Source organism: Neomonachus schauinslandi, chromosome 8, assembly GCF_002201575.2.
Source record: "Neomonachus schauinslandi chromosome 8, ASM220157v2, whole genome shotgun sequence".
NCBI classification, from domain to species: domain Eukaryota; kingdom Metazoa; phylum Chordata; class Mammalia; order Carnivora; family Phocidae; genus Neomonachus; species Neomonachus schauinslandi.
In genome coordinates this window covers 32,348,873-32,375,854 of record NC_058410.1, presented here as the reverse complement: position 1 = coordinate 32,375,854, position 26,982 = coordinate 32,348,873, and the positions used below count along the sequence as shown (strand labels likewise).

The following is a 26,982-nucleotide window of genomic DNA, read 5'->3' as shown; positions in this document are numbered from 1 at the left end:
TCAATCTTGGGGATTAGGGTGTGAAATCTTCTCTGAAACCATCATTCTGCCTACCACGCCCCTCTACTGAATTTTTCATTACTGCTTTCATGTTTTTATTTCTAAGAGAACCCTGAACATTATTTCTCTTTTTGAAATTATAGCTTTCTTTCTTATTTCATGGATACAATATCGTCTTTTCTGAAGCTCTCACTGTTAGCTGTGCATGTGTGTGTTTGTGTTTAACTCTTCTGTTTCTTTCATTGTTTCCTTTTCAATCAAGTTTTTCTTTTCCTCTTTTCTTTTCTTATTTGTTTTGGTCTTCGTTTTTATGTTGGATTTTATCTTGCTATTCTCAAATGTCTGGTAACCATTTGTTCAAGTTTATGAATACGGCTTGTTCATCTTTTCTCATCATAGCTAACCTTTATGTCTGCCTCTGTGATGAAAGCTACTTTTCCTAAATTCTTCCAGATTATGAGCCTCTATCGAGTGGGAGGTGAGGTGGATCTTGCTGCTCCATCTTCAGACTTTAAACCAGTTTCACTTTATTTAGCCTCTGCCTGTCCCTCCTACCTTCACCTAATGGTGCCTGGTGTTTCTGAGTCTGGGACCTCTCTGGAGTCCTGGGGAAAAATCACTTACTATTTATCATTGTGCATTGATGACTCATAGAGCACAATAAAAAAATATCTGTTTGTCTGACCTAGTCTGTGCTAGGTACCTCTTCTGTGTGCTTCTACCATCTAGCTCAGAGACATCAGATAATTTCTTTTTTTTTTTTAAAGATTTTATTTATTTGAAAGAGAGAGAGCATGGGAAGGAGGGGCAGAGGGAGAGGGAGAGAATCTCAAGCAGACTCCCTGCTGAGCGCAGAGCCTGACATGGGCTCAATCTCATGACCCTGAGATCATGACCTGAGCCGAAATTAAGAGTCGGACTGACTGAGCCACCCAGTTGGCCCTCAGATAACTTCTAAGCACTGGTTTCCTTATTCCCTCCACTCCTACAGGCAGTTGCAGGAAGAAATGCTTTGATTCTTCATTCAGAGGACTGGAGAGTTGTCGGTGTGATATGGAATGCAAACACAGAGGCGACTGCTGCTGGGATTTTGAAGACACTTGTGTGGAATCAAGTATGGATTCTGAGGATAAGTTCATTATAGCATGTTGGTTGTGCTGTCATTAACGCATGTCCAAATGCTCACCATACACCTTGTCTATTGGTTTGCTAGGGCTGCCATAACTCAGAAACTGGGGGGCTTAAACAACAGAAATTCATTTCCTCAGTTCTAGAAGCTAGAAATCCAAGATGCAGGTTTCATCAGGGTTGATTCTTTCTAAGGTCTGTGAGGGAGATCCATTCCTTGCCCTTCTCCTAGCTTCTGGTGGGTTACAAGTTGGCTGTCGTTGGCTTTTGGCAGCATAACCCCAAACTCTGCCTTTGTCTTCACGGAGAGTTCTCTTGTGTCTTCATAGTCTTCCCTGTGTGTGTGTGTGTGTGTGTGTGTATGTACATGTCCAAATTTCCCCTTTTTATAAGAATATCTGTTGCACTGGATAGGGACCACTCTAATGACCTCATTTGAACTTGAGTATCTACAAAGATCTCTTTCTAAGCAAAGTCACATTCATGGCGTTGGGGGGCTAACACTCCAACATCTTAGCGGGACACTATTCAACCCATAACACCTTGTGTACAGGATTATCGTTTCTGCTTTTGCAGTACTAAACACAGAGTCCACACTTGATTTGATTGAGGTTGAGGAATAATGGTGTCCAGTAGATGAAACGCTGTCTATGTTGCTGGGAATACGAACGTCACAACGCAGTTTCACCACGGCTCAAGTTAATCATCTTGTTCAGTTTCCTTTGCAGTCGTTCTCAGATTTCAGGGTGCATAAGACTTACTTGGAAAGCTGGTGATTCTTGGTGATTCTGATGCCAGTGCTCCACAGAATACAACTTGAGAAACACTGTTCTCTGGGTAGAAGAGACAGTTCTCAATGTTTAATCTTTTAAGACATCAGTGAAGGCATGTAGATAAGGGGGTGGCTAGCGGTTCAAAGAGTAAAGATTAGAATAGTAGAGCTTCTTACATTATATTTTCTGAAAAGGGCAAGGGGGGGGGATAACTTAGTGTAGATAAGATCTGCATTCCCTTTACTTAATCTCCCCAAATCTTTCCTAAGTAAGTGATAAGTAATGGACAATGAAGAACTCTATGCACAACAGAAGCACGCAGCAGTCACCTGTCGTACGCATTTGTCTAAGCACAGAGCTGATGTTGATTTTAGACACTGATTCCTAGCAGATGGCACTAGGAAGCAGTGATGGGATAGCCTCGTGCTGTTTTAGCACTCATGTTTATTTACACTGCTCTCATACTGAGCACGTAGCCTGGGAGAGCTGCAGAAGCTCAGCGGAGGCTCACCTAGCACTCCGTACCCTCAGTTGGGAGGTGCCCTGGCCTGCCTGCATTCTTACAGACCTGACCGTGTTCCTGTTAATTCTGCTCTCACGGCCTCTTCCTTCCTGCCCGTCCTTAAACGAAAGTGCTCTTGGGTGGCCACCATCACTAGTGGTTCATCTCCGTTGGGAGTTCCTAATTTTGGGTGGGAATAGAGTCAGTGTTCAGAGTTTCTCCAAAGTCAGAGGTGTACCTGCCAGGTAGACCAGAGCTGCAACTTACAAAACTGCATTTCTCTCTGCCACTCATGCCAACTGAAGAAAAGTGATGGGTTGTGCCTTGTTTGTATGACGTATTTTCATTTATTAATGCAGAGAAGCCAAGAGTTGGCCCTTACAATAATACAGGGATAAACGTCTGGAATTTACATTTGCTGTTGGATACTTGGGTATACGTTAAATGCTGGGAACTGAATTGTGTGATTTTACAGCTCGAATATGGACATGCAATAGATTTCGTTGTGGGGAGACCAGACTAGAGTTCAGCCTTTGCTCTTGTTCGGATGACTGTCTGCAGAGGAAAGACTGCTGTGCTGACTACAAGACTGTTTGCCAAGGTAAGCAGAGGAAGTTGACCCATTCGCTTCTCTGTGTTCAGTGACCCCAGAGCTGGCTGACCCAGGCTGCATAAATTAAAACAAGTCAGAGACAACGTGTTTACTGTGGGAAGAAATGTGGCTCATGCATTATAGAGAGAGGGAGTTCATAACATAGATACTATAGAAAAGAAGAGAAAGATTAAATTTCCATATTCATTGATAAGGCAAGGTCTTCTCCAATCCAATGACTATGCTAGAAATATCTGTGGTTTGAGATACCAGATGGCAGATCCTAAAGTTAAAACATGATGAAAGAGGTTATCTGGCCCGTCAATCAGTCTGTTAAACCAACGTTACTGCTGAAACAACTGTGTCCTGAGTGGTCAAATTACTGATTAAGGACCTTCAGAGAGTTACTGCAGAGCCAAGATTAGGACACAGGTTATTCAACTCCTGGTTCCAACTGCAAGTGATGTACTGCAGATTATTTTTAAAAATTACCAATCCCTCTGAACATGTAATGAAATTTATGAAAAATGCACATAAACACACAGCAACAAAATTGCTTCAAGTTATCAACCCCTTTTTCATAATGCCAAACCCAATAAAGGCAACTAACTTATACTTTTAATTTTTCTAGACCAAAAAAAGAGATTAGGTTGAATTCTGATTTTTTTGAATAGGAGGAAAATGTTATAGTAGAAACATTAAAAACTATAATCTCTTAGTAGAAAATAGATTTCACACTAATGGATAAATCAATTTTTATTACAAAATATAACTGACAATCAACTAAAAGGAGCTATCAAAAAGGAAGAATAAATGTCTGAAATGGTAACTTATTTTTCAAATAATTATTGTTTGACATTTAATATTGCATCATTAAAAATTCTGCTAAATTCATGAAGGCAATTTCTTGTTTGCTTATTTCTGTAAGTTCACTGCCTCTGACCCCTCTATTTTCCCACCTTCTACATCAAATATATAATTTAACTTTTTATGTCAAGACTGATCTTCAGGTCATATGGTAAAATTTCCCACTGAATTCAATGCACAACATTGCTGAAATTTAATAGAAACAACAGTAATTGTTGTGGTACCTGGGTGGCTCAGTCATTAAGATCTTAAAACTTACTATGTTTAATTTTTCCCAGTTGAAATCAATTATTCTCATTGGCTGCTTCTGCCCCCTCCCAACACACACAATAACAGAAGCGGGGTGCCTGGGTGGCTCAGTCGTTACGCGTCTGCCATTCGGCTTGGGTCATGATCCCGGGGTCCAGGGATCGAGACCCGCGTCAAGCTCTTTGCTCAGAGGAAGCCTTCTCCCTCTCACTTTCCCCCTGCTTGTGTTCCCTCTCTCTCTGTGTCTCTCTCTGTCAAATAAATAAATAAAATCTTAAAAAAAAAAAGAAACAACAGTAATTGTTATAAGCAGTGTTGATATTTACCACCACTGCTAAATGGGTACTTTGATGGAGTTAATTTTATCATTTCAGTTTATTTTTCAAAATAAATGTAAATGTTTTCTCTAAGGATTCAATACTTTGTTTAAAGATGTTACATGATTTTTGCTCAAATTAAATCTTCAGGCCGTAGTTTGAAGGCATTTGAATAATTTTTGTGCAAGAAACCAGCTAGTCACTTTTACGTTTTAAATTTAGAATTTTAAAACCTTTATGATATATTTCTAACATATATAAAGGAGAGAATTGTATGGTGATTTCCCTATATGTCCAGCACTTAGCTTCAGCAGCTATCAACTCATGGCCAGTCTTGTCTCCTCTTGACAAAGTATAATTTTCAAAAAGATAAAAACATGAGTCTCATAGAAATGTAATGTGAACATGTCAAAAAGTAAATAGCTCATTCATGAGATAATCATCTGGACTGTCCAGCTGGCTCAAAGAGAATGAAAGAGACTAAGTATACATACAACTGAAAGAATGTTGGAATGAAGTTATAAATAGTGTAAATTCTGGTGGGACAGAAAGGATTTGCATTTCTACATGACAATTTTTTTGCTATCAGACAAGAATCACTTATGTTGCTATTATTTTTCTACCAATTAATTGCTACTGTTACTGTGTTATAAAATGAATGGTAAGGAATAAGCCAGATAAAGGTATATACTTCTAAGTAATTAGATAATTCATAGGTGGGTTTTTTAGATAATCCCCAGGATGACATTAAAATGAAGTTTAGTGATCAATCTTCCTTTTGCTTATTTTCAAGTTTTGGATTGTTTTTTCTTAACAAAATATACTCTTTATCCACCCCAACTTCTCTCCCCAGATTTTAGATGATTTCTAAGCAAATCCTAGAGTTACTATCATTCATCTGTCAATATTTTTAGGGTGTATCTAAAAATGTAAATATTTAACAAAATTACAATACCATTAGTATATCTAAAAACATCAATTGTTGTTGATATCATCAAATATCCAGTGTTCTAATTTTTCTGTTGTCTCATAACATTTTTAAAAAAGATTGTTTGAAATAGGATCCAAAAAGATTCCATACATTTCAAGTGGCTAATACTTCAAGTCCTTTAAAAATAGCTTCTCTTTCTTTTTTTCCCCTTGCAATTTACATGTTGAAGAAATGAGGCCTTTGTCCTGCAGACTTTTCCAGTTTGTTTTGCAGATTGCATTTTAAGCAGTTTGTCATCTCCTGTATTTCCTGAAAATTGGTAGTTAGAATTAGAGGACTGTTCAGATTCAGGTGCAAAGTATGTATTTATTTTGCAAGTATACTCTGTAGATGGTGGTATTACTTCCATCAAGAAGCACATCTTGTCTGCTTGTTGCTTTTTCTGGAATGTTAGCCATCGATGATCATTGCCTGTATCTATCAAGGGATACAAGCGATGATATTTATACTCTATCATTTCTACTTCATTAGTTAGTTGGAATGTTCTATAAACAGAAACATTCATGAAGTAAAATTTTTTTAGTTAAGATCTTCAAACTTACTATGTTTAATTTTTCCCAGTTGAAGTCAATTATTCTCATTTACTGCTTCTGACCCCCCAGCACAATGATTTCTTTTATCTTTTCTTTAGTTGGTATATCTATATTTATTAAACTCTTTTTTTTTTTTCTAATTGTCTCTTTCCAGCTAAAAGAATCCCCTTTGTTTTTCTTGGTAAAGATGAGCTTCTTGGTATTCAGTCTGTCCAAACCTCTGGGCAACGCTGATCTTTTCAACATGCGGAATAGCACTTAACATGTTCTGGAAGAATTTAGTCATTGGAATAACATGAACAAAGTAGTTTGGAAAGATCATGTTCATTGAACATTTGTTTTTCTTTTCTGTGGTGCAGCTGTCTAAAGATTTTGATCTTATTTTTCAGGAGAAACCTCTTGGGTGAAAGAAGACTGTGGCACAGCCCAGCAGTCTCAGTGTCCAGAAGGGTGAGAATACGGGGAGTTTTTATCCTCCTTTAACATGCAATGTAGCTGAGAAGCCAAGTGGCATTTCCTCCACTTTATATTTTAAAACAATATACTTAACCAACGATTAGGATTCTTGGTGGCTTCAAACTCAGACTTTTGTTCACATCATTGTTTACAAAGCATTTTAAATTAATTTTTTACATTCATGTCTTGTAACAGTGACTTAAAAAAATGGTTGAAGTATTAAATACTAGCATTCTCAAGTTCCTCTGGTCAGGACTAGGATTTAGATCTGAATTACTCCAGCCAGAACTCTTTCCTATGAATATCCTGGAATTTTGAATTTATACTTAACTGAGGAAAGGGAAAGAAGTTTGCCCATGGAAGGCCTCACAAGGAAGAGTGGATGAAAAGGACTTTATCATGTGTACATGGGTGAGGAAAGCATGAGGTAAAACCCCTCACCCCACCCCTCCCATGCCTCTCCTCCACACACTTATAATGGCGGCTACTGGACCTTTCCCAGTCCTGGAAGCATGCCCCACATCACCTTCCAGTCAGGGTGGATTTCCCCTCCAGTTACCCCTTTTGCCCTTCACCGACTTCATTCTTTTGGCCCAAGCAGTGGAAGGAAGTTGGTGAGGTAGGAGAAAAATGGAGTATCTGGCTGTAGGAAGAATTGGTGGAGTCATTTTTAGATAGCATTATTTTATTTAAAGAATGTGTGTAGGGGCGCCTGGGTGACTCAGTCGGTTGGGCGTCTGCCTTCGGCTCAGGTCATGATCCCAGGGTCCTGGGATCGAGCCCCGCATCGGGCTCCCTGCTCTGCGGGAAGCCTGCTTCTGCCTCTCCCACTCCCCCTACTTGTGTTCCCTCTCTCGCTGTGTCTCTCTCTGTCAAATAAATAGATAAAAAATCTTTAAAAAGAAAAAAAAAAAAGAATGTGTGTAGATAATGTCTGTTTTTGTACCATGCTGCTTTGGTTTACCCCAATCCTCAGAACCAGCTGCCCTGTCCAGGGGCTTTTGGATGAGCAAAAAATTTAGAATAAAAAGGATACTTGAGTTTGAGAATTGGTTTTGCCTATGGGACTTTAACTGTAGTCAATTCTGTGAGCTTCATCTATAAAATTATAGTAGTATTTGTAATAATAATAATGCCAAGTTCAGAAGATTTCATGTGATGGGGTTAGCCTGGTGAGGGGTATTAAGGAGGGCATGTATTGCATGGAGCACTGGGTGTTATATACAATGAATCATGGATCACTACATCAAAAAAACAAAAACAAAAAAACTTTGAAAAAAAAAAAGATTTCATGTGAGAATTAAGTCAACATCTTGATCCCATAGATGTTTGACCTTGTTTTTAAGCTGCAAGGTTATTCTGATGGCATATTTATAAATATAAAAGTTTTAATGGCCTTATGCTAATGAATTTATGAAGTATAAGTATTTCCAATGCACACTGCAATGCATCACTTGAACCTCTTGATGAGTTTTCTATATATTGTGTGTAAAAAAAATCCCAATTTTCCATTTTATTTTTTTGAGGTATAATCTATATATTGAAATGCTAACATTTATGTGTACAGTATAATGAGACTTGGAAATTCAGAAACCCATGCAACCCAGAGATAGAGTATTTCCAAGACAGAGAATATTTCCATCACCCCAGAAAGACACCTCATGTGCTGATTTCTATCACCATAGATTCCTGTTCTAGAATTTCATATAAATGGAATCATCCCATATGTTCCCTTGTGTTGTTGTTCTTAATCCAACGATTTTGAGACTCATAAATGTTATTGCATGTATGTACCATATCTCTCACATGGGCTTTTGCACAGCATATTTTTTTCTGATTAACACATTGGTCCCATTCTCTAACACATTGGTCCCATTCTCTTTTCATATTATTTCTATTTGTTCTTTAGGGCCAAGTTCACACGTCTGTTTTTACCTTACAAAGATCAAATCTGACATCCCCTATGTAGTTGAATAGCATCCTGTAATCAATTCTAACCTTTAACCACCCCCATTTACTTCTCAATTTCATCCCCTAGATTAGGGCTGTAATTCCTTCATGCCTTTATTTTCAATATTTAGCAATAATGTCTGACTCAAATATTTGTTAAATGAATTACTCTACAATAACTGTATATTCTGGGAAACCATATAGACCTGTCCTCCAGACTCTCCTCACAGTTTCTTTTACAAATGTGTAATTAGATGGCCAGGCTGATATTTTTCTAGCTTTACTCAAGCACCTTGAAAAACACAGAAATTATTTTTCTTATTGATAGTTTGTATTGGGGGTGCCCAGGTGGCTCAGTCGCTTAAGCATGAGACTCTTGATTTCAGCTCAGGTCATGATCTCTTGGGTAGTGGGGTTGAGCACCACATTGGGCTCCATGCGTAGCAGGGAATCTGCCTGAGATCCTCTCTCTCCTTCTCCCTCTGCCCCTCCACCTATTCATGTGCACTCTCTCACTCTCTCTCTAAAATAAATAAATTAAAAAAAAATAGTTTGTATTAGCATTCAGAATTTTCTCCATAATAATAGTGGATATTTTTAAGGACTACTCCAATCAAATTTCTTGGAAAAGTGTGTTTTTGCTTAAAAATTTATTTTTCTAATTAAAAAAAAATTTTTAATTAACATGTAATGTATTATTTGTTTCAGGGGTACAGGTATGTAACACCCATTGCTCACCACAACACGTACTCTCCCCGATGTCCATCACCCAGCCACCCCATCCCCCCTGCTTAAAAATTTAGATGTGAAGCTGCTTGAGCACAGAGCTTCACATACTCAGTTGCATGCAGTGTATTTGGAATTTAAAACAAATGTTGGTGTTTATAGCTGTTGTTCATAATAACTCCAAAGTGGAAATTACCTAAATGCCCAGCAACAGTAGAATAACTAAGTTGTGGTTTATTCATTAACTGGAATACAGGACAGCCATGAGAATGGATGATCTACAACTACATGTAACAGTATGGATTAATCTCAAACATAATGTTCCATAAAAGAGGCCAGGCACAATGGAATACATACTGTATGATTCCGTTTGTGTGTAAATATAAATACAGATACAGGCATAATCAATCTGTTGTTTTAGGTCAAGGTACTGCTCACCCTTGGTGGGGTGTGGTTTGCAGAGGCTATTGAGTGGAAAGAAGCTCGAGGGGAGGATTCTAGGGTGCTGGTATTCTGTTTCTTGATCTGGGTGATCGAGTTCACAGTGGAGTTGTTAGGAAGTTAGGAAACATTAATCAAACTATACATCTGTGAAATGTGTGTGTGTAGTCATGTGTATATAAAATATATACAAATAAAATTTTAAAAGTGAAAAAAAATTAAACGAAGAAAAGACAGCCTCTGGCTATACCCTAAGAGTTACCTTCCATTACTTTAGCTTAAATACTGATATTAAAAAAAAAAAAAGATTGTAATGCTTTTGATGTTAATATTAATATAGCGAGATATTAGAATAAAGAATCAAAAGGGTAGAACTTTAGAATAATAAAAACCTCATAAGCTATAGAGTTCCTAAATTTTGTATCATAATTATATCCAAAATGCGGTAGAGGAATTGTTACTTTTACGATTTTTGAGTTTGAGCCTTGTATTCAGGAATCGTTGCTCTTGGCTCTTTAGCAAAGTCAGGTCCATGCAAGGTCTGCGGTTAACAGCTCCATTTCTGGGGATGTTTTGTTAATGCTCTGCTTGCATGCCGCTGACCTCTATTGAAAAACTGCAATTAATTAGCGCCATGTATACTCACCACTGTAAAGTGCTAAATATATTTGAGGTAAGGCAATGATACTAATGTTCTATTATGGTGATTCCAACGTATTAGGTGAGTGGGTTGGGGCTGAGTTATGAGAGGTTGAGTAACTGCTTAGAGTTCAATAAAGACTGAAGGTAAGGGATTACTGACCTACTAACATTACTAACATGCTAATTAGGGGTTCCTTACTGGAAGTACTGATTCTTAAAGGAGATAACAATATTTATTTTATTTTAAAAATTTTTAAAAAGATTTTATTTATTTATTTGAGAGAGAGAGCATGCGTGAGAGCACAAGAAGGGGGAGGGTCAGAGAGAGAAGCAGACTCTCCGCTGAGCAGGGAGCCCAATGCTGGGCTCTATCCTGAGACTCCAGGGATCACGACCTGAGCCAAAGGCAGCCGCTTAACTGACTGAGCCACTCAGATGCCCCAGGAGATAACAATTTTTAAAAAGAGAAAGAAAAAAATGACCCAGGACATACTGTACTTTCTAAGCATTTTCTAATTTAGAGAATTGTAAGTAGCACAGAAAAGTGTCTTTATTTTTTTTTTTACAATCAAAATAGTAGACTAATATTTTGTTTTCCATTTTCAGATTTGAACTGCCACCAGTTATTTTGTTTTCCATGGATGGATTTAGGGCTGAATATTTGCAAACATGGGACGCCCTCATACCTAATATTAATAAACTGAGTAAGTCTTCCATAACTGTAGGCACACAAAGGACGAGGACACTAGTTAGCCAGTCTGTAGATGGGTACCTTCCTTCCTGACCTTCCATATTAGTCGTTTGCTTTCTCCCAGGTCCTCCGAAGATCCTGAGGAATTTACCACTCATGGGACCTATTTTCATACTTGTTGGCTCCTCCTTTTTTTGTAGCATGTTCATCTTTTGGTTTATTGTGATTTGTTTTGTATTTGAATGTAATTTCCATCTTATGGAAATCTGTCCACATACACTATCTCGAAAGTGGTGTTTGTCAGACTTGGGTTCTGAATCTTAGCAAGAAGAACGTGACCAAATGGCGTCTGCTGTGGAGAATTTAAGAGCTCTATTGTTCATGAATGTAAACCTTGCTAACTCTCATCTTCAAAACTGCAAACATTGCCTGCCAGTTCTACTAGTCTTATTCTATCCCCACTTTCTCACCCAGTTTTCCAGGAAACCTGACTTGTAGTTCACGCCATATCACCTCTATCTTACCTGACAGTTCCCTGTTCTTGGGCCTGACACCTTTTTTTTCTGCTCCCACCCACACTCAGACAAGACAATGATCTCACCCGCTCACTAGAGTTGAGTCTGAGTCCTTTTAACCATCACAGATACGACTCATGGTTCTGTGGTGTGAGTTCATGCTCAGTTTCCATGACCACTGTCACTGTCAACCAACCCAGGGAGCCTGATGGGACACTGGAGATGGGGTTCTGTACTTCCGTAACGTGATGCCTGTTTTCACATAACTCACCTCAAGCCTACCATTCCCAGGAGGTCCTAATCCTAAGTCTTATTACATCTACTCTTAATCAGGCCTCCTGAAAGCTAACAGCCCATTTTGCCTTGTAGACCTAGTTAGTGATGTCTACACATTAAAGGATTAAAATCTTAGAAAGGGAACACTCTCCATGGCCCAATATTTCCACTGGTGTCATTTCCAACTCTGAGTGGGATGAGCAAATCAAATAATTCCACTTCAAAAGGGGTTCAGCTCAGCCTGGCTAGCTAAATTCCCTTTTGGATACAGAATTTAATATCCAGATTATCAAGGAAAATGCGAATAAAGAAATAGAAACTGTGGGAGGTGTTAATTAACTTTCCGGGCCAAAGTAACTCAGCACTTCAATGGCAAGTCCCGAATTCGGAGCCAGTTCTGTCATAACCCCAAACTCTCGACGTTTTTGCTAAGGATCTGCCTCAGAGAGTGAGAGAAAAGCTGAAGTGACAAAGCACCTTGTGTTAGAGGGGAAGCAGTCCATCATGGGATTTTAGAGCTGGAATAAACAGTAGAAATCATTAGAGCTAATCCTCTCATTTTACAAGTAAGGAAATTGAGACCCAGACAAGCAAATGGATTTACTCAGGCCCAAACAGTTATTTTTTAATAATTTGGAGAAAAATAAAAACAAGACACCAGTAAAATTGTGATAAACTTTGAGGGCCTTGGAGGCAAACAAGGGTCTGGCAGAAGGGGGAAGAAAGAAAGAATTGCGGGGCAGTGAAGACTATAGACCCGGGAGTTGACCCTCTGGCTCTAATCATGTTCTGATACTTCTTGGCTCTGTGTCCTTAGGTACTTAATTTCTCTTTATTAATAACTTTATAACATCATACGAGGGCCGAGTGTCCTAAATAGAAGTGTAACATCCTGATTAAGATGACAATAAAACCAATAATTATAATAATAACTTAAAATCATTCAGTGTGTACAACATTTATGTTCACGCAGTATTCCCGTCAGGTAGGAAGTGACCATTTTACAACTCAAGAGAATGGGCACCAGTAGGTGAGGTAAGCTTGCCCACGGTCTCACAGCTAATAAGCAGTGGAACCAGTTTCCAGGCAGCTTACTTCCAGAACCAGACATAGACACTAGGCTTTTTGCCTTCTGGAGCATTGGTATGTGCTGGCTCTGTTCTGCCACTCAGGCTCCTTCAGGATCCTGTCCCTGCTGGTCACGTTCTTCTTGCTAAGATTCAGAACCCAAGTCTGACAAACACCACTTTCGAGATAGTGTATGTGGACAGATTTCCATCTGCCCCCTCCTCCTCCTCTTTCTTCTTTTTAATTTTATTGTGGTAAGAACACTTAACATAAGACCTAACCACTTGATAGACTTTTAAGTATGTAATGCAATATTGTTCTCTATAGGCCCGATGTTGTACAGCAGATCTCTAGAATTTATTCATCTCACGTAAATGAAATTTTATACCCACTGATGAGCAACTCTCCACTTTCTCCTCCCCACAGACCTTAGCAACCACCATTCTATTCTTTGCTTCTATGAGTTTGAATCTTTTAGATCTCTCATGTAAGTGGAGTCTTGCAGTATTGGTCTTTCTGTGACAGGCTTATTTCATTTAATGTCCTCAAGGTTCATCTATATGGTTGCATATTGTAGAATTTCCTCCTTTTTTAAGGCTGAATCAAGTTCCATTGTGTGTATATATTACTTAAAAAAATACATTTATCTGTCAGTGGACATTTAGGTTGTTTCTACATCTTGGCTATTGGGAATAGTGATACATTGAACATGGGAGTGTTAATATCTCTTCAAGATCTTGATCTCAATTCTTTTGGATAAACATCTGGAAGTAGGATTCCTGGATCATAGGGTAGTTGTATTTTTAATTATTTGAGGACCCTCCACACTGTTTTCTACAGTGGCTATACTATTTTGTATTCTCACCATCAGTATACAAATGTTGCAATTTCTCCATGCCCTTGCGAACACTTGCCTTTGTGTTTCTGATAAGAGCCATCCTAACAGGTGAGAAGTGATAACTCATTGTGGTTTTGATTTGCATTTTCCTGATGTTTAGTGACATTGATCATCTTTTCTTATACCTATCGGTCATTTGTAGGTCTTCTTCAGAGAAATGTCTATTCAAATCCTTAATGCATTTTTAAGTGGGTTATTAGTTTTTTTCTAGAGTTGTAAGAGTTCATTATGTATTTTAGAAATCAATTCCTTGTTAGATATATGGTTTGTAAATATTTTCTTCCATTCCATATGTTGTTTCTGTTGATGGTTTCCTTTGTGCACAAAAGCTTTTTAGTTTGATATAGTTCCACTAGTCTATTTTTGCTTCTGTTGCTTGTGATTTTGGTATCATATTCATGACATCATTACTAAAACCAATGTCATAAATCTTTCCTCCTCTTTTCTTCTAAGACTTTTATGGTTTCAGGCCTTATATTTGAGTCTTTAGTTCATTTTGAGTTAGTTATTGTTTATGGTATATGAAAGGGTCCAGCATCTTACTGGAAAAACTCGTTTTTTTTCATTGTGGAGTATGATGTTAGCTGTGGGCTTTCCATACATGGCCTTTATTATGTTGAGAAATATCCCTCCCTTTCTAGTTTGTTAAGAATTTTTATCATGAAAGGGTATTGAATCTTATTAAATGCTTTTCTGCATCTGTTGAGATATGATCATGTAATTTTTATGCTGTATTATATTAATGTGGTTTATAACATTAAGATTTTTGCATCTATGCTCATCAGGGATATTGTCCTGTAGTTTCCTTTTCTTGTGGTGTCTTTGTCTGGCTTTGAATCAGGGTAATGCTGTCTTCGTAAAATGAGTTTGGAAGTGTTTTCAATGTTTTGGATGAGTTTAAGAATGATTGGCATTAATTCTTCTTTAAATGTTTGATAGAAGTCCGCAGTGAAGCCTTCTAATCCTAGGCTTTTCTCTGTTGAAAGGTGTAGTCGAACTAAAGATTTGTTAATTTTATCTTTTCAAAAAACCAAGTTTAATTTTCGTAATTTTTAAAATTATTTTTCTATTCTTTATTTTATGTTTGCTGTAATCTTTATGGTTTCCTTCCTTCTGCTAACTTTGGGTTTCATTTGTTCTTTTCCTAGTTCCTTGAGGTGTAAAGTCAGGTTGTTTATTTGAAAGTCCTTTTTTAATGTGGGTGTTTGTTGTATACACTTCCATCCTAGCGCTGCTTTTGCTGCATCTGTTGGCTGTTGCACCTGCTCATCCATTTAGTTTTCTGCTCTTTCTTAAAGTTTATAGTTACTTGGGGTATGTGTTTATTCCATTTGTATTTTCAGATTTTTTGGGTTGGTTTTTTTAAGGAGTAAATTACACAAATGATAAACTTTTAAAAACAATATTAAAATGTAAATAGTAAGGAAAATATGTATATAATAGAATAACAACAACCAACCAACAAACAATAAAACTCTTTCCGGATCTTTCTAAGCTTATCTCTGCAGAAGCAACTACTCTTACTGATTTAGTGTGTGTCCTTCCAGAATTATACTTTTTAGTTTTAATTTGGATTATTAAGTTCTGGAAGAAACAATGATAGAAGATTTTGCTTTCTGTGAGCTGTTCTCTAACAGCTCTAGTTCAAAGGCCGGTGATCCAAATGGTAGCCTGAGTCATGGATAGTCAGCACGTGTGTCCTGTTTGGAACATTTTCAATAAGGAAGTGTCATGTTCTTCCATTACCAGTAGCTTAGTTTATATTTTATTTTATACTCAATGCCTTAGGCATTTAAGAATTACATTACATTACATTACATTAATTTAATTACATTAATTACATGTATGAAGGAAATAAAAACAGCCTGACTTTATATTTCTATTTACTTCATATGTTTTTCTCTTACTTAAATTCTTTTCATTGTATAATGAATTGGATCTCATTTTATTTTTTTATCATATGACTTCTTAACAATAATAAATGTATCTTTCTCCGATTGAGGATGGGATTTATTTATTGGTAGTATTAACTAAAGAAAGAAAAAAAGGTTATTTTAATCTTTAATTATACTTAGGAATCAAATCGCAGGGCAGGCCTCAAACTTAGGTACATCAGAACCACGTGGGATGCTTGCCACAAATGTAATTTTTGTTTGTTTGGTTGGGTTTTTTTTGAACTCCCTTTTTCTTCACCTTCCACCTACCCTTGCATTCCTACCAGAGTCCTATTTAGTAAACTTAATATGGAGCCCAAGAAGGTTCTGAAGGAGGTAATCCCAATATGAAGGTTTCATATTGGAAACGCTGCATACTGGACCAACTCCAAGCCTATTTGAGCAAACATTCATTATTTTCAGCTGCAAATTTTGGATTTGGGCATGGGAAATTTCTTGCCTATCACTGCTGGAGAGGGAGCAGCAATGCTGCAGTTTCTGACCTCCTTCAGCAAGATCATTGCACAGACCGAAAACAACAGAACATTTGAAAGCAAAATTGACGCCACGCTTTGTGGAAAACAGATCACAGGAAACTGCAGTGATCCAATGGAAACTGTACTGAAAATACTAAGTAGTAAAGTTAGCTCCTTTGGTAAATGTTACTATGTGACATGGGCCTATGCTCTGATACAAGTCAAATTCCTTTTCAGCTACCTAGATAGTTGTATTGACTTTTGTTCTATTGGATACTGTCGTACAAGAACTGTTAGCTGAGATGCAAATGCGATCTAGAAATTCTCATCCTAATGACCTGGATCAGAAAGAGGGGAGCAGCAAAAACAAAGCTGGTGGCAGTGTATAATTTAGGGTGCACTTAGCTGAGGGGTCAGCAAGCTGTGGCCTGTGGTCAAAATGTGGCCCACTCTGTTTTTGTGTGGCCTGCTAAATGCTAAGAATTGTTTTACATTCCTAAATGATTGGGGGAAAAAAGAAGAGAACATTTTGTGACATGTACAAATTATGTGAAATTCAAATTTCAACGTTCATAAATATAGTTTTATTGCCATGTTCATTTGTTCACATAGCATCTGTGGATGCTTTTGGGCCTCAGTAGCTGAGTTGAGTCGTTATAACAGAGACTATATGCATTTACAAAGCCGAACATATTTATTATCTGGCCTTTACAGAAAAACGTAGATTTTCCTTGATTTGGTTCACTTCTCTACTAACAACTGACATTCCTTGGGAAGGAGGAATTGTAGGCATCAGAAAGATTTCAACCTCTTTCCATCTTTAATCCACTCTTCAGTTAGTTTTTCATTTCTCTGGAAAATTGTATGTTTAAGTTTTTCCTTATAAAAAAAAACTTACGAGGAAAAAAATATTTTTTCCCTCCATGGGGAAAGCCTGTTTTTGTTTTTACTGGAGGCTCAGGTGGCACATGATGGTTCATAAAATGGCTTCAGAGGTAGGGGCTAGAGAGGAGACAAAAAATAACCTGGGGTGGGAAAGAAAAACAACCAGGAGGAGGTAAGAGCTGGCGGGTTCCTTCTCAGCCTGATTTAGGGGAGGGGGGAGGTGCCTCTGAACAATATGATGGATCCCTTCCTTCAACCCACATGGTAGCTGTGGGGGTCCTTCGAGTTGGAGTCACTCCAGTATGGTGGTGGGGGGGGTCCCCACTGTTGATGGGGGCCAAGGTCCCCTTTGCCCCCCACCAAACAGCCTAGGTCCTCTCTTTGGGACTGTGGGCTGCCTGGGTCCGGGGTTGGGGGGAGCTCCTGCCACCACCACTGGAAGTAGGGGCGGTTTTGTGGGTGCTGGGGCTTCTTAATTTCTTACTATGCTTTGTTGCAGAAACATGTGGAATTCATTCAAAATACATGAGAGCTGTCTATCCAACCAAAACCTTCCCAAATCATTACACTATTGTCACGGTAAGTGCTTGGCCCAGGGGCAAGCCTGACAGGCCATAGACAGGCAACCGGTCACCACAGACACGCGGAGGCAGGAAGTGGCTGAGCCCATATGCCACACATTTCACAAGCACATGTGTGACAGTTCATGGCTACTTAATTCAGGCTAGGAAGTAGCATCTCGTTGCGAGCCAATCCAGTGCTCTGGGGTGTTAAGTATGAATGAATGTCCCAGCAATAGGCTAAATTCACCTGTGTGATGGGTCAGGATAGCTTCTCGAATGTGAGCAGTACCATTCTCCTTTGATCTTTGGATTTGCCTCCACTTATCTGAAGGCCTGCTGGGAATGGCAGGTTATGTGTGAGGACAGCCACTTTGATGTAGGAAATTTCTTTTTTTCCTGATCTTTTCATGGTATTTAACTTGACAAAGCCTTCTGTTTTAAATAAATTCATGCTGGCTAGATCCCTTTAGATAAAGCAAGTAAAGCAAGTGAATTCTCATGTATGATAAGACATAAGTGAAACGATCAAAATGAACTCAAAAGAAAATAAAATTATTTAACATTTATAGATTTAGAACACATCTTTAAGGAGTTCTTTGCCTCAGCCTTTATTACCAAAGGATATTGTGTCTTTACTACTTTGTATTTATTCTTTTATTACTATGGAACAGTAACTATAGCATTTAAATTTTAACTCTTAAGTAATAATACGTAATGTATGCATGCCCGCTTGTGTGTGTATGTACATACATATATATATATACACATTTATACACATGTGTGTGCGCATGCATATATATACTTGCAGATTTTCCTAAATATTCAAATTGCACAGCTCACGTATTCCCACCTGAGGTCTACCAAGGTGACACTCTGCCTTTCATGTTGTAGCTCTCATACAGTAAACAAATGTTGTTTCCACAGTCTACTGCCTATTTAGGGTCATATTTTTCACATGTTTGTGCTTTTTGTTGATGATTTTTAAATCGCTGTTTACAATAGGCCTCAAGTGTAGTGCCAAAGTGCTGTCTAGTATTCCTGAAAGCAAGATGGCTGTGATGTGCCTCATAGAGTAGATATATATGTGTTAGATGAGCTTCATTCAGGACTGAGTTATAGCGAACCAATGACATATGTTACATAAGGTATCTTTAAATGGAAACAGACAAAAGCAAGATTATGTATTGATCATCAGACAAAAGTGTTGTGACTAGAGGCTTGCGAGAGCCTATCCCTGTATTTTCCCTAGCTGTAGTGGTTCAGTATTCACTAATTCAGTGTTTGCAGCAACTTTATAGAACATAATTATCACAGACAACAGGGAAATGCAAATAAAAACCACCATGAGATATCACTTTACACCTGTCAGAAGGTCTAGTATCAAAAAGACAAGAAATAACAAGTGTGAGCGAGGCTGTGGAGGAAAAGGAAACTTCATCCACTGTTGGTAGGAATGTAAATAGGTGCAACCACTGTGGAAAAACAATGTGGAGTTTCCTCAATTAAAAATAGAAATACCATATGATCCGGAAAGAAAGAAAGAAAATGAAAGCACTAAATTGTGTTTCATAAATGAAACCCCTATGTTTATTGCAGTATTATTTACAATAACAGCCAAGTTATAGAAGCATTTAAATGTCCGTTGCAAATGGCAAGATTTCTTTTTTTACAGGTGAGTAATATTCCATTGTATATGGTATATATGGACTATTACTCATCTATAAAAAAGAATGATATTTTGCCACTTGTGACAAGGTGGATGGACCTAGAGGGTATTATGCTAAGTGACATAAGTCAGACAGAGAAAGACAAATACCGTATGATTTCACTTATATGTGGAATCTAAAATCCAAAACAAATGAACAAACTAACAAGCAAAAACCAAAATAACAGAAACAAAATCGTAAATACAGAGAACAAACTGGTGGTTGCCAGAGGGGAGGGAATTGGGGAGATCAACGAAATAAGTGAAGGGGATTAAGAGATACAAACTTCCAGTTATAAAATAATTGAGTCACAAGGATGAAGAGTACAGCGTAAGCAGTAGAGTCAACAATAAGGTCATAATGTTTTATGGTGACAGATGGCAACTACACTTACCATGGTGAACACAGAATTGTCAAATCGCTATGTTGTACACCTGAAACTGCTGTAACATTTATGTCAACTATATTTCAATAAAAAAGAATGGACTATATACGCACATATACATAAATGTACACCCACTGTATATATAACACACGTATAACATACATAAGAGCTATTCATTTACCATATATATGTATATGTGTCCATATAGAAATGCTCTGAAGTAATGACTCTAAAATCTACCTAAAAGTAATTACAAATGCATGGGATATCATAGGCATTCAGTGAAATGTATAGAATAAATAAATATGTGTGATCAGATTGAAGGACTGATTGGATTGATTGTTGGGTGGAAGGGAAGATGGTTAGAGACTAGGCAGGCTCCCTTCTAAAGTGCTGGTAACACACTTTAACTCCTTTACCCAAGATATTTGATATTTAAAAGCTTCCAAGTAGCACATTTCTTGCTATTTTTGCCAACATAACTGGTGGCTGACCATTATTTATAATATTGGAAACTTTAACAGTAATTAATCACATAAGAGTTACATTAACACCATCAGCACAAGCCATCTGCCTAATTTCATTCATCTGCTGCTCTAGACTATGATGGAGCCAGAATACCTACACATGTATGTAAATACCCGTACTTACACCTACCCCTGTACCTACACTTACACCTCTACCTATGTATATACATATACACATATGTATATATTTGGTATTTGGGTTCAGATCCAGGGGTTTTATTTTGAAAGGCATATGACATCTTTCCAAGATATGAGTTAGAGGTCTTATGCTATTTCAATTTATGAGTTACAGATCTTACGCTATTTCAATTTAAATATGTTTTATTGATATATTATTTTATTCTAAATCTTTTTTTAAATTATCATTTTAGGGATTATATCCAGAATCCCATGGCATCATTGACAATAATATGTATGATGTAAACCTCAACAAGAATTTTTCACTTTCATCAAAGGAGAAAAATAATCCCGCTTGGTGGCAAGGACAACCAGTATGTAACATTCTGCATGTGACACCAAAATTATCTCCATTTTCCAGTGTGATGGTGGATCACTCTTCTCTCTCTCCTTTTCCATTATCTTTCTAATGTCTCAGGGTGGAGGGTGGTGAGACGGTGTTTCACCACTTATAATTTAACTCTTCTAAGTATTTATGATTGCTCACCTAACTTGCCTTCTGTTAAAACTAGGATGTAGTATTCTAAACATATCAATGTAGAAACTTCTCAGAAGGATTTTCTGTTCATTTTTCCCCCTCATTCTGTTTTATGATTCTTCAACAGGGAAAGATTTTACCAATTTTACCAATTTGAAAAAAAAAATGGTCTTTCCTACTACCTTACTATGTTTTTGATTTTCGAGGTAGATCCCTGGGTAATTAAATTTTGCAACTGTTAATATTGTTAACTGTTGATATTGTTTAGTTTCTAAAAAATGGCACCATTCCTACCAGTTCTACCCAAACTAATTATTCTCTTGACTTCCACTTATCTTAAATTTTCTCTTCTTACAGATCTGGCTGACAGCAATGTATCAAGGTTTAAAAGCTGGTAGCTTCTTTTGGCCTGGATCAGATGTGGCTATCAGTGGCTCCTATCCTTCCAAATATATGAACTACAACAGGTAGTGAAGCGCTTGCAGAGATGAACCCCCCTACACAGGCATGATTGGGATGTTTTTGGTCTTAATCTTGATAGTAATTCTATTTTTCCAGTTGTTTGGGTCAAAAATCTTGAAGTCATCATGGATTCCTCTCTCTTACAACCCTCATCTGGTCAGTCGGTAAATGCTTTTGGCTCTAATTCAAAATATATGCAGTCTGAGAACTTTTTGTTATTTCCAGCATTACTCCTGCGGTTGGAGCTACCATCATCTTTTGCCTATATTACTGCACTTGCCTCTTTACACATCTCCCCGCTTCTATTCTTGTCTCCTATCGTCTATTCTTAATCTACCAACCAGAATGATAACTTAAAAAAACAAGTCCACTTATGATACTTCTTTGCACCAAAAACTTCTATGGCTCCCTGTCCCATTCACAGTAGGGCCATATTTGTATGACCCTAATCACCCCACTGTGTCTCAGACATCCTCTCCCACTACGCCACCAGGTTCTGACCTCCTGGGTGTGCCTTAACACACCTGGCTTGCTCTACTTAGGGCCTTTGTGTGGGTTGTTCCCTCTACCTGAGATTACTCACCCCATGTATCTGCACAGCCTGCTCCCTAACCCCCTTCAGGTTGTTGCTCAAAAATTACTTTCCCGATATCGTCGTAGCCTGATCAAACTAAGATTTCAAATTCCAAACCATCCCCACCCTAGTTTTGCAGTGCCCTTATTAATAGTGCTCTTCTTTTCTCCATGGGATTTATCACCTTGTGATACACTATGTAATTTATTTATGTATCAGATCTATTGTTTATTATTTGTCTTCATGGAATATCATCTCTAGAAAGGAAAGCATCTTTGGTTTGCCCGGTGATAAATTTTGTTTAAAATGAACTAATAGTGTGTGGCAATAGATGCTCAATATAACATAAATGTATGAATGAATGAAGTAAATAAAAATAAGTCAAATGAATGGATAATAATTAATGATCTTTTACTTCAGTTGGGGGAAAAATTGAAGGAGGGAATGATAAGAAGGAAAGAAAAAATATATATTTAATTTATATTGAGACAAATGTATCTGTATATAAGAATTGAAAACAGGAATCCCTTTGAGTAGTATTGAATCCCCTTCAGTATTCTGATCACATATGAACACAAAATGGAGATCTAAAAATATCAACCTGTCTTCCTGAGTAGGAATATAATGGAATTATTTTTGATTTGATTAACTTTGGAAAATTATTTTTTCTCTTCTTTTCAGAGGTATCCCATATGAAGAAAGGATCTCTACATTGTTGAAATGGCTGGACCTGCCCAAAGTTGACAGGTATTATCTAGTATCAGAAAAGTGCTGGCACCCTGGGATATTTGTGGGTATAAAATGAAATATTTCTTTACTGTAACTGACCATTTCTGAAAGAAACCTGGCTTTTTTTTTTTTTTTTAAGAAATTTTCAAGAATTATTTTCTCTTGAGAATGTGATGGGCACTATGGGGCAATAAAGATAGAGCCAGTACCAGAGAGTAGAGAGGCAAGTATCACAGAACCAGGGACAGACTGGAGGCAGAACGGAGAGCGGATCTGAAACTTTGTTATGAGGACGGACTCATGGAGCCCGAGGTGCCGGAGCAAGGCCCTGGCAACCATGTGGAGTCAGAGGATTCCAAGAGAGCAACAGGTCAACAGAAACCAGACATTTAAAGAAAGAACGGGAATGGCAGAGCAAAGAGTGGGCCCAAAGTCAGAGACTGGGAGGTATAAAGGACTGCGCACAGCAAGAGAGGACTCAGCAGCGAGAGCAAGGCAGATTTTCCTAAGTGAGTCAGAGCTACGCTCACACCCAGGAAGGTCTCACTTACTTCCTGTTAGGAGAACCTCCGCGCTGGGGCCAAGAGGAACCACTGGGCCTGGATGAAGGGGAGCAGGCCAGAGAAAAAGAAGGAAATTGCCACCAACTTCTAAACCAATACATTTCCCAAATCTAACCTGCAGGTTCATTCCAAGTTGATAATGTCTTTCTCTGTTTCCGTTTTACTCCTAGACCTGATTTTTATACCATCTATGTGGAAGAGCCTGATTCTGCCGGACATAAGAGCGGGCCGGTCAGTGCTCAAGTAAGTTTGTTTGATTGAACAAAATGTAAAATGATCTAGCCCTAACCCACAACATAAAATATTCTTGAGTTCCCACTAAATAAAATGCATTTGATATAAACATTAAGACATTAAAATAGTGAACAGTCTAAAAGAATAGCTACCTTATTAAACCACAAAAAAATTAAAAGTCTAAAAAAAGATACCTGCTTTATTAACTACATCTTGATTCGTTTGATAGACATTTGCTGAGGACTTAGATGCAGCACTGTGATTTCATACAGAGGAAGCAGCAAGGCTAGATACTCCATGCCAGTTCAACACATTAATGTAGCTCATTCCAAGCTAAGTCTCCTGCAAGTCGGTGGTGGACTACCCAGCTTCTATTCATGCCCTGGGTTCCATTCATAAGATTCTTATAATTGGACTTAATCTGCTAGTGCCTCAGGCAGAGTTCTTCCTCTCCTCCTGGGCCTCTGTTATCACTGAAGTCGACTGTTAAATATTAGTTTTGTCATTATCTAAACCATTATGTTATGTTTTACTACAGAAATATAGAACTTAAATATTACTTAAAAAAAGAATAAAGTCATCTGTCTTCTGAAGTCCACAGAAACCTCTATTGTCCTGGACATAATGTAAAGCTGTGAAGGCCTCCACGAGTATGGCATTTTCCTGCCTCATGGAAACTTATTTAACAGTTGTCCTCTGTTGGAATACAAGCATATTTATTCTAGCGCCCTGACTTGTGGCTTATCAGCATCCTTCTTACTTTTTTCCCATTAAACCAAAATGATTTCTTATACAAGGCCTTGCTCAAGTCCTACCACTTTTAACCCTTTTGTCCTTCACATTCCAACACCGCTATATATATATATAATCAGGCTATTTTAAGGATGAATGGCATAGTAACTAACTGAAGTATATTCAACACTTCTTTCCTATTTTAATTTTTTTTTTTTTTTTGAGAGAGAGAGAGAGAGAGAGAGCCGGGGGGTAAGCAGAGGGAGAGGGACAGAGAGAATCTCAAGCAGACTCCCAGCTGAGCGCAGAGCCTGACACAGGGCTCGATTTCATGACCCTGAGATCATGACCTGACCCACAATCAAGAGTTGAATGCTCAAACAACTGAACCACCCAGGAACCCCTCTATTTTTAAATTCTTATCCATACTTGATATAATTAATTGTTTGAGAGGGGACACTATAATCTGCATTTGCCTGACCCCTACTGCCGACTTAATATTAGGCACCATATCTTTTTCTTCTATTCAATGCTCTAGTTTGGCCCCCAAATAAATTTTAAGTATAATTTGAAAGGTGCTGCAAAGGAAAAGATCAAGGTGCCCTGAGAGGTGATTGAGGAAGTCCTAACCTAGTCTATGGTGGAACGGGGACTGGGGCTGGTTAGAAAGTTCTCTGAATAATAAAAAAGAAAAAAATTCACAAATGACCTGGTTGAGAGAGGAGCTGAGCACATAGAGGAATGCACAGAATGGACAAATGAGCAGACAGGCAAATGGACCGATGGTTAGGCGAATGGACCGCATGATAATAGTTAAGAATTACAATAGCATTTAACTCTTCTTGTGTGCTCCTCTATGCCAGGCACTGTTGGAACCGCTGTGTAGGGACTATCTCCCACCCATGTCTGGAGCACGGTGGCCCAGAGGTGAGGGCTAAGAGGAAGCCTAGAGACCGAGGCAGGCACCAAATAATGCAGGTTCTTGTTGGTCATGAAATGTGTAATGGAAGCACTGAGGCACTTTAATCAGGGAAGTGACATGATCAGATGTGCGTGTATTTAAGGATCAGTTTTACTGTGTGAGAAGAATGGATTAGAGGGAACGGGGGAAGGAGAGGGGAGATGAGTTAGTTTTTACAACATTCCCGAAAAGAGATAATTGTGTCTTGGATTAGGGTAGTGGCAACCATCATGGAAGGAAAGAGATGCATTTGAGATCGATTTGGGAGATAGACTTGGCATGGCTTGGTAGCAGTTGGGTGATGGGGTAGGAGATCAAGGACAATTGTCAGGTTTCTATCATGAGCTGCTACAGGTGTTTCCATTTACATCAGTGAGGTGACTGAAGGGGGTTAATTTTGGAGGAGAAGATCATGGTGTGTTTAAGGTGCTTGTGATGTCCAAGTAAAGATGCCCACAAGGCAATTGAACATGGATTTAAAGCTCAGGAGATGAAGACTGGGCAGCTTGGCAGCATGTAGATGGTGCATGGAAGTGAAGAGGTCCTAGGGAGAGAGGGAAGAGTGAAAATAGAAGGATGAAGACCACACCCCATTTAAAACTTTAGGAGGCAAAACAGATGGAGAAACTGGATGCCTCTTTGGCTTTATTACTGTTATTGGTATTTTTAATCACATACTTTAATTCAGAGTTAATATGATGTAATTTGAAAGCAGAAAGTCTATTTTAATTTGTTTGCTCACTCACGCTGTTGAAAGCTTAGTAACCTCTAGATGTTTCAGTCATCAATACCCTCTTGCTTTTGCTCTGCTATCCCTTTAAAGTCTACTTTGAACAGTTTCTGGTGGACCTAAAGTTCTGCTAGGCATTCTTGGGGGTGAAGAAAATGAGGCCATTACCCCTTCCACATGGTTTCGGGGTAAATAAAAGGAATAATGAGTTAATGTATAACGAGTTTTTATTTTAAGAAACCTTAAAAATGTGATAGCCTAAACAATGTTTAAATGGAAAGCAGATTGTGGCCTGGTAGAGCTGGAGAGGGCTTTATGAAATGGGGATGTAGAAGGTGGTAGGAGAGAGATTTAACGTCTGGTGAGACCAGCAACATCTTGATACCAAATTTGTTCCAATAATTCTCTAATATTGAAGTTGAATTAGGCGCAGAATGTCCTGACTGGTCCTGGGTAACTTCAAATAATGGTCTAATACTTGAACAAGATTTACCTGTTAATTCATTATTGAAAAACAAATTATTACATCTTAGATGGAATGAAAAGTTGAAAAAAAAATTCAATTTGGAAAACAAACCTGAAATTAAGTAAAGAGCAACTTAAGTTGTTGATAATGCTCATGTACATGATGTAATGATTCTAGAGCGCTGAGGGCCTTCACTTTTGGGGAAGCACGTGGAGGCAGAATACACGGGAAGGATGTTGTACCTATTGAAAACCAATTATGTTAATGCTGCATAGAGTTTCCTACTAGCATCAGCCTCTGCAACCTTGAATTTCGTTTTACAAAAAGGAACTTCTGGATCCAAAAAACAGTTGTTTATTGAGGATCTAGCCATTTAACGCATTGTGTTGGAATTGATTTTGCTGTTTCCACAATATCCACTCTGAAAGTGATTGATCACGATTCCATGTGAAAAAAGCAAGGCTTTCTACCCAAATTTGGTTTGCCCCACAGCTGCAAACATTTCTATTCCTATTTATTATCTTACCATCCAAAAAACTGTTCACTTGCTGCCTGTCACAGGGATTTCTTGTTTCTTTCCTTTGTCTGGGCTAGAATAGGGGGTTGGCATCTAGTCACTTTACATTCAGTAAAATGTGCCATCCATTGAGTGGATACTTTGTGAAAGACTCTATGCTTAGGAAGCATGTGATGAGTTAGGTCGCAGGGTCCCTTCCCTGCAGGAGTTCATGCTTCCTGGCGAGGCAGACACATGCACAGATGATTTCAAATCTGTGGAAAGGCCA

At 38.2% G+C, this 26,982-nt stretch overlaps 1 protein-coding gene across 1 annotated transcript in view; it reads left to right on the top strand.

The window, feature by feature from the left end:
- Nucleotides 1–26,982, top strand: part of ENPP3 (ectonucleotide pyrophosphatase/phosphodiesterase 3) — a 77,062-nt gene that overhangs the window by 13,872 nt on the left and 36,208 nt on the right. The window contains exons 4-12 of the mRNA XM_021693297.2: nucleotides 992–1,114; nucleotides 2,879–3,004; nucleotides 6,342–6,402; nucleotides 10,774–10,871; nucleotides 17,410–17,489; nucleotides 20,463–20,582; nucleotides 21,104–21,213; nucleotides 22,464–22,529; nucleotides 23,245–23,317. Coding sequence (XP_021548972.1) covers nucleotides 992–1,114; nucleotides 2,879–3,004; nucleotides 6,342–6,402; nucleotides 10,774–10,871; nucleotides 17,410–17,489; nucleotides 20,463–20,582; nucleotides 21,104–21,213; nucleotides 22,464–22,529; nucleotides 23,245–23,317 — 857 coding nt within the window. The remainder of the gene's footprint in view (nucleotides 1–991; nucleotides 1,115–2,878; nucleotides 3,005–6,341; nucleotides 6,403–10,773; nucleotides 10,872–17,409; nucleotides 17,490–20,462; nucleotides 20,583–21,103; nucleotides 21,214–22,463; nucleotides 22,530–23,244; nucleotides 23,318–26,982) is intronic.